An 8,250-nucleotide genomic window follows, 5' to 3' on the forward strand; every position below is an offset into this window, starting at 1 on the left:
TGTAAGCCTTAAGTATTAAGCATAAGCCAAACGATAATAATCATGACCAACTAGAAGCTGAATCATAAGCATTACCAAGTAGACACCGATAATAAATCAATCTCCATCGACCATTTTTCATCTTCTTATCATGCTCTCCCTTCCATATACCACTCTTCATTCATATTTTCAGTTCTCATCATCATCCCTTCATGCACTCCCTCCCCAAACCCCTACCTCCACTCCCTAAAAAAAACAACCTCCCCCTCCCTCCCTTTCCAATCCCTGCCACCTTCATCCTCTCATCCCCTTTTCCCTACCCCTGAAAAAAACGAAAAATGAGAAAAGAAAATCATTGTGGGTCCACTTTGACAAACACTTTGGGCCGGGAAAAGATCTTGATGGCCTCCTCCACCTCTGCCAGCTTGCTCTCCACTCCTTTGCGCAAGTTGCGGACACGCACAGTGTCGCTCCCGATGGGCAGGGCCGACAACTGCTGCACCAGTTCCTTCTCCTCTGCAACCACCATTGACAACATAGCACAGTTCAGTGAAGTTTTATTGTTTTTGTTTTCTTTCTTATTTTTTCTTGAAAAGTTAAAAGTGTTAACGATCCCACTGCCTTGCCTGCAAAACATTTACACATTCTCACATTCTATGTACATTATTTGTACAATGTTAAACATGCTCAGGCATGACCATTCTGATGCATGAGACAACAAAATCCAAAACAAATTCATTTGCTAATTTGTTGGCTAATAACACACGTCCATACAAACACAAACACTCACAAACACACATAAAATGGCAAGAACACTTTCAAGAACACAACTATGAACTCACAAGCAAGCAGGCACCCACACACACACACACACCAGAGTTAGGTCACATGAGCAATCTCAGCGTGAAGAATGTTACTAGCTCTATGCTAGTTCCAAAGACTGAGGAATGCAAAGCAAACTTAGCACTACAAAGACAGCTAATGAAACCCAGCCCAGGACTCAAGCTAACCAACTCAACCACCACAAACAAAGACGCATGGATCCTACATACTCTGCTGAAGCAGGGACAGCGTCTCACGACGCTCACTTTCAGGCAAAGCACGGTGACCGGGGGGCATGGCCGGATCTGGTGTGTTGGCAATCCGCTCCTCCTCGTCTTTTCGCCACTGCTTCTTGCGGTTCCTCAGACTGCAACACACAGCCCAAAACTGATATCATGCCAAACTTGTGTGTCTGCATATATATTCACCCGAACCTACATTTATCATGGCTTGAATGCCTGACTCCTTTAACTCACTTAGTACTGCCAGTTAGCTCCCCTGACTTTCCCCCAGACGTCTCTTTTGTATGGGTAAGAAACAAAATCGCCAAAAAACAATTGTTAGAATTTATGAACTGAAAACTTCCAAACTGATCAGTAACATAAGGAGTTAGTTGGGGACAAAATGTAAAACTTCCTCCCTTCTTATGCAATGATACAGTTAGATGATGAAAGTATCCATATCTTTTGTTCAAAATTTGCACACATTGATGACCTGTAAATGAATCCAGGAAAGCACAAAGAGTTTGAAACAGATTAGTATATAACCACGATAGGGCCCCTTCACCTCACTGCTGTCTGCCTTGTGACTGAGACAAAACTGGGTCAGACACCATTGTTGACACACACTGTTCACATGAACCAGTCACCACGAAAATAACTTTCCTGCTCGCGAGCACAGCATCACACATTGCATTTACTGGTCGCAGTGGAGAGTGGAAAGGTCAGTTTAGATATTCTTAGCTTATAATGTGACCATGCAAATTAGGTACCACTCCAAAAATTCAAAACTATCTAAGGCCTCAATCAGGGTCCTTCGTCTGAGACGGTTGTAAACAGTAGAAGTGGGTTAAAAGTACCCATGTAACAAAACTACAAGCTACCATTTTAGAAATATCTATGGCAACCCCAAACTGCTTCTGTCATAAAACTACAAGCTACTGCTAATAACAATAATTTTCATGGCATTCATAAACTGCTTCTGTAACAAAACTACAAGCTACTAACTATATGAATGATCTAGTAACAAATCTGCAAACCACTGCCAATAACAGTCATTTTCATGACATCCAAAAACTGCTTTAAAAACAAAACTACAAGCTACTAGTTATATGAATGATCTCTGACGCCCCAAAAACTACATCAGTACAGTAACAAAACTGCAAACTACTGCCACTCATTATTCTTTCTGACAGTAGCATAACATGGTCCAGCCGTCTTTCCATATTTAAAAAATTCTGTATGTCATCCAGTTCCTCAAGGTTTTATGAAGAACTGCTGAGTAGGGAGCTATAATACAGACTATACCCACAGGTACTCAAACCTCTGACTAAGATCAAGTGTTAACACATGACCGGCACAACAACTGAATGGTTCAACACTAGACTTTCAATCAGTGGGTCCTGGATTTGGATCCTGGTCACATGGCCTGGTGTACATGTGCATGCAGGAGATCAAAATATGCTCACTTAAGATTCCATGGCTCAGTCAGCATTCCATGGGTTATGGAAACCAGAATATATCCAGTGTGCACACACCTGAAAACAAGAGTATGGCTGTCTACATGATGTGGTAAAGATGGTCATTCACAAAAAAAACCCACCTGTACAGTAGAGAGTGAGAGAGCTGCAGCACATGAAGGCATAAGAAGAACTCTTAGTATGGCTTCCAGTCACACCCCACCAAGAGAGAACTATGCTTGAAAATATATGCAGGGTTAGAAAGAACTATGCTTGAAAATATCTGCAGAGTTTTCCCTACAGGACCCTACATTCCTCCATCTATAGTCTCTGTTTTTACTCACAAGATCACACAGTTACTTTGCACTTTTTTGGTATGGCCTCTGCATGTCAAGTTTTATCTAAGAGTGCAAAAAAACTTTGGACAACTACACACACACATGCATAAACACACAACATACAACATGCACATATGCATGCATATGCACATGCACACACACATGCCCAAAGCCCCTAAATTTCTCATGGAAGCAAAGCCTTACTAGACAGGAACATCCCCCTTGGTATAGTTCGTCATGGCTTCTTCCTCCTTCTTCTTCAACTCATCTAGAGCAGTAACGCTGGCAGCCCGTGGCATTGTCGCATGTCGGGCGTTGCGTCCGTTGATCTTGATGAAGTCAAAATTGTGGCGAACCATCTTTACCTGCACACAAAGGTTAGGACCAACACAGATTTGGTGTGTGTGTGTGTGTGTGTGTGTGTGTGTGTGTGTGTGTGTGCGTGCCTGTGCACATGTGTGTACCTGTGTTTGTGTGTGTCTATGAGAGTGTGTGTGTGTGTGTGTGTGTGTGTGTGTGTGTGTGTGTGTGTGTGTGTGCATTCATGTGTCAGTGTGCATCTGTATATGCTTATTCAATATCTGTCCATTTCTATGTTTGCAACAAAATAAAACTAAGAAATAGAAAAAAACTGAGAGTGATAAAGATAGGAGAGAGAAACACACACACACAGAGACAGACAGAGAGAGAGAGAGAGAGAGAGAGAGAGAGAGAGAGAGAAAGCGGTTCAGAAGTACCCGGTACTTAAAAAATTGTCGTTAAATTAAAAAGAAGTAATCCCACTAGATGACACTGACAGCCATTATTTTAGTCAAAACACTCCTCTTCCATTCTGCCTGCTATCTCTTTGACTAGTATTATGACTTCTTCAGCTTCTGCCGGTTGTGTGTGTGTGTGTGTGTGTGTGTGTGTGTGTGTGTGTGTGTGTGTGTGTGTGTTTGCACGTTTGTGTGTGCACATACACTTGTTCATCTAAGGTGTGCTTAATCAAGTTAATGCATGTATGTTTATCTTAACTTTTTACTGTAAAGGTCATGAGTTCCCTACCTGGAACCAGTGGGAGATGAGAGCATCAATCTGCATTATCATCATTATTTTTATCGTTAGTATTCTCAGCACCTAAACTTTTGAAAAAAGCTGTTCACTGACCTGACTCTCAAAAACTAATAAAACAACAACAACAACAAAAAAACCCAATCGTAGCAAGACCCATGCATATATGCCATGTATCCAGTGTTACAAAAGCTCTACTATGTTTACAACAGAGATGAAAACAAGAATCTTGTTCACAATGATAGATATATATAATCATAATAATGATTAAAAAAAAAAAAAATTTTAAAAGAAGTAAAATGAATGATGCATTTAGTCTCTACCAGTTGCTATAATAAGACAATGCAAAAAAACAAATAATGCATTATGACATACGCATGTGTGTTCAAATGCACACACACACACACACACATACACACACACACACACATATGCACACACACTCACACAAACGCACAAGCACACACACTCACAAGCACACACACTCACACACACACGCACAGACACTTTAACACACTCACACAAGTACGATTATTACACAATACAGGCACACATAAACATCCACATACACATACACAGGAACAGACACAGACAGACAGACACGAATGCACAGATACACACACATGCAGACACACACACAAACACAGTTAAATAAAAAAAATTTTTTTTTTAAGTATTCCTACTTTGTGATTACTATAGAAGAAGAAGAAGAAGAAGAAGAAGAATGGTCAGCATTTATTGCTATTTATTGTTGCAGTGACCACTGGTGTACATTCCTTAAAAGAGGACATTCCTTGAAAAACAGTCACACATGTTTTACAAACAACATTACAAAAAAGAAAAAAAAAAAGGACAATTCAATTTTTAAACAGAATCTCACATCATTAGCTGAAGAGGCCAGAGGTACAGACAGCTTTTCTGAAGGATCAGGTGTACATGGGCGAGACTCCAGTTTCACCGGTGGACCTGATCTGGAATGGGCTCTGAGGAATGTTGCTGAAGAGGGACGAGGAGTTGCAGGATTCTGTGAACACAAATGGTCTTTCATAGAGTCAGGCGGTCGGGTGGTAACGTGTTTGCCCAGGAAGCGAGATCATCTGACAATCTACAGGTGCAGGACAGAATCCTACAGTCATCATATTTGGAGTGATGGCCTGGAGGTAACACGTCCGCCTAGGAAGCGAGAGAATTTGAGCGCGCTGGTTCAAATCACGGCTCAGCCGCCAATATTTTCTTCCCCCTCCACTAGACCTTGAGTGGTGGTCTGGACGCTAGTCATTTGGATGAGACGATAAACAGAGGTCCTGTGTGCAGCATGCACTTGGCGCACATAAAAGAACCCACGGTAACAAAAGGGTTATTCCTGGCAAAATTTTGTAGGAAAATCCACTTCGATAGGAAAAACAGATAAAACTGCATGCAGGAAAAAATACAAAAAAGTGGGTGGTGCTGTAGTGTAGCGACGCGCTCTCCTTGGGATGGCAGCCCAAATTTTACACAGAGAAATCTGTTGTGATAAAAAGAAATACAAATACAAATACAAATTTATCTAGAGCTTGAGTGGTTGGCTGGATGCCGGTCATTCAGAACGGACAACAGTCCAGAGTGCAACATGCACTTAGTTAGAGCATGTAAAATAATTCACAGAAACAAAAGGGGTGTCCCTTGCAAAATTATGAAGAAAAATCCATGCTAATATATGCATGCCTAACAGAATGACATAGGAAATGAATGATGACCATCAGAAGGCACTGTCAGTTGGCTCCACCAAGGCAGAATGCCTGTTGTGCAAAGACTCCATCTTTCTGCAGTGTTTAGCGTTTGGTCAGCGACTGATGACAGACTCCATAAGCATCAATAATAATTCTTTTTTTTTCTCTTTTTTTTTTTTAAGATCGTTTGGTGTCTGACTGAAGACAGGTTCTATAAGTATCAATTAAAAAAAAATTCTTTAAAGATTGCAATTTATGTGCCTAATGATATAGTCAATAAAGAATCAGGAACATAATTCCTGGTGTTCTTGGCAAGAAAACATGTTGTAGATGTTCTACAAAAGTCACTGTAATAATACTCTGCCAATCCAAGTTTGTGCATGTTTCTCTGTGTGTGTGTGTGTGTGTGTGTGTGTGTGTGTGTGTGTGTGTGTGTGTGTGTGTGTGTGTGTGTGTGTGTGTGTGTTTACTGTTGATGTTTCCTAAGAATTTACGGAAATCACTTATTTAGGTCGCCTTAAATACAAATCACAGAATATATGGTTATGATAGACAAAAGTAAACAATATTCCTTTCAGTCTCATAACAAACAATATTCCTTTCAGTTCCATAACAACTATTAATGTGTCTTTCCTGGAGGGAGTGGAGAGACTAAGCTTATACACTGTGGTTAGGGTGTTGATAGGTAAAGGAAATAATGATGGTCAAAAGGGGGCAAAATAAGTAAATGAAACCACAGGTTATTTGTGCATGTGTAAATCTGTAAGAATGAGGCTTTTTTTTTTTTTTTTTTTTTACTATTGACTATGATAACTCTGTGTGTGTGTGTGTGTGTGTGTGCGTGTGTGTGCATTTGTACATGTGTGAGATTGTTTTACTGTGTACATGTCACAGTATGCGCATGCATATGCTAGTACATGTGCATAGGATTCATCAATTCCCAAGAAAAAAAACAACCTTTCTTTTACATCCTTCACACATGCAATATTTTACAAAGGTTGTTAGACTAAGAGTAAAAAAAACATTCCATCCATTGTCAAGATTAATAAAATGCAATAATACTAATACTAGTCATAACTAATACTATATAGTAATACTTACCTCCAGATCTTGTTTAATCCTAGATTGTACTTCTGTGTATTTTTCTGATTTCCACAGTACTTTGACTGGCTGCACTGATTCTTTTTCCCTCTGTCTGCATCTTCTCTGGATCTGGCGCATGCGCCTGACATTTTCTGCCACATGGTCTTTCATTCTGAAATCTGATACAACTTGTTTTGATAAGAAAGAAAGCAGAATTGTGTGAGGGTATACTGTACATGTCAGGTACATATATATTTGTGTTGGCATACATAAAGTATATCTGGGTGTGTTTTTTGTTTGTTTGTTTTTGTTTGTTTGTTTTTTGTTGTTGTTGTTGTTGTTGTTGTTGTTGTTGTTGTTGTGTGTGTGTGTGTGTGTGTGTGTGTGTGTGTGTGTGTGTGTGTGTGTGTGTGTGTGTGTGTGACTGTATCAGTGTATGTCTATGTATATATGTTTTGTTTTAATTTTATTATTTAAAAAAATTCTGACAAATTGTTTTGTTGTTGACATCTTGTGCCCAAGGCTAAATTCATTTCAACATCTGCACACATACATACATCATTAGTTCCTGAGAATGTTAAGCACTTCACAACTGTTTGTAGTCATAATATGTTTATCATATCTATCACATGATATGGGCATTATTTTCCTTGCATGGTTTTTCACTGACTTTTCAGTGACTTGTTTTCCATGTGTCAGTTTTCTTCTTTCACACTTGGACATTAAAGCAAACAAACGCTGCGAGCTTTAATAAACTTCAACTGTGAGGCATACACTAATCCTTAATCCTAGAGCTGAGTGTAATTTGCTTTAATAAACTTCAATTGTGAGGCACACACTAATCCTTAATCTGAGTGTAAAATTTGAATACTGTATCTCAGACTTGGAAAGTATATATGAACAACTTTCATTCAGTTTAATATTCATGACACAACTGGACTTCAAATATGCAACCATGATTCACAAGATACTCACGCAGTTACACACACAATGTGACATCATAACAATCCCTTGTTTCAGCATGTACAGGCACATTTACTAAATGCCACTAACCTTGTTCATTTCAAGGCATTCCTTCATTATCGTGTTCCTTTGTTTTGTCTTTTACGTATTACGATTCTACTCACAAGTGTACAAAAACACATTAAATTCGAACCTTTAATCTGCCTGGATGATCCAAATCCGGTGCCTTCTAGCATCAACCCTCCTTGCATTCTACGAAGTAAGATCGCGCAGATAGGGAACAGGATCAAGATCTGCAAGCATACAAAATCATTTCGTCAATACATTTGCATGACGCAAGTATGCTATTCTGTCATAAAATCTAATACATTAAAATGAATATTTCATGAATCACAACCTTCGAAAACTGTGCAATCCCTTCGTGTTTACCTTTCTTCACAAAATCGTGGTTGTTCAGCTGGACGCCATGTTTCAACAAAGCTGATCACGTGACAGGTCACAAAACCTTTTCTAAATATAAGTAAAAATTCTTCCGATAAGCTTCTACTGTTTCTATAAGTATGTCAGATTTGTTTCTGATTGGTAAGTCTGATTTCTTTTAAAAGAAAAATTGTCCTCGACA

At 39.3% G+C, this 8,250-nt stretch overlaps 1 protein-coding gene across 1 annotated transcript; it reads right to left on the bottom strand.

Moving 5' to 3' along the window:
- Positions 1–236: 236 nt before the first annotated feature.
- Positions 237–8,116, bottom strand: LOC143292718 (enkurin domain-containing protein 1-like). The gene is made up of 7 exons (XM_076603237.1): positions 8,058–8,116; positions 7,822–7,921; positions 6,684–6,844; positions 4,751–4,894; positions 3,022–3,182; positions 1,032–1,168; positions 237–495 (listed from the first exon to the last, which is right to left on the bottom strand). Exons 2-7 carry the CDS (start codon positions 7,877–7,879, stop codon positions 332–334), a joined length of 825 nt encoding a protein of 274 aa, XP_076459352.1. The 5' UTR covers positions 7,880–7,921; positions 8,058–8,116; the 3' UTR covers positions 237–331.
- Between the last annotated feature and the right edge of the window lie 134 nt (positions 8,117–8,250).

The sequence above is a fragment of the Babylonia areolata genome, chromosome 18 (assembly GCF_041734735.1).
Source record: "Babylonia areolata isolate BAREFJ2019XMU chromosome 18, ASM4173473v1, whole genome shotgun sequence".
Taxonomy (NCBI): Eukaryota; Metazoa; Mollusca; class Gastropoda; order Neogastropoda; family Buccinidae; genus Babylonia; species Babylonia areolata.

Coding starts and splice junctions, on each gene's coding strand:
- LOC143292718 (XM_076603237.1), bottom strand. CDS start 7,879: ATGCAAGGAGGGTTGATGCTAGAAGGCACCGGATTTGGATCATCCAGG. Junction 6,845..7,821: donor ATCATCCAGGCAGATTAAAG/GTTCGAATTTAA, acceptor AAGTTGTATCAG/ATTTCAGAATGAAAGACCAT. Junction 1,169..3,021: donor AAGGGGGATGTTCCTGTCTA/GTAAGGCTTTGC, acceptor TGTGTGTTGCAG/TCTGAGGAACCGCAAGAAGC.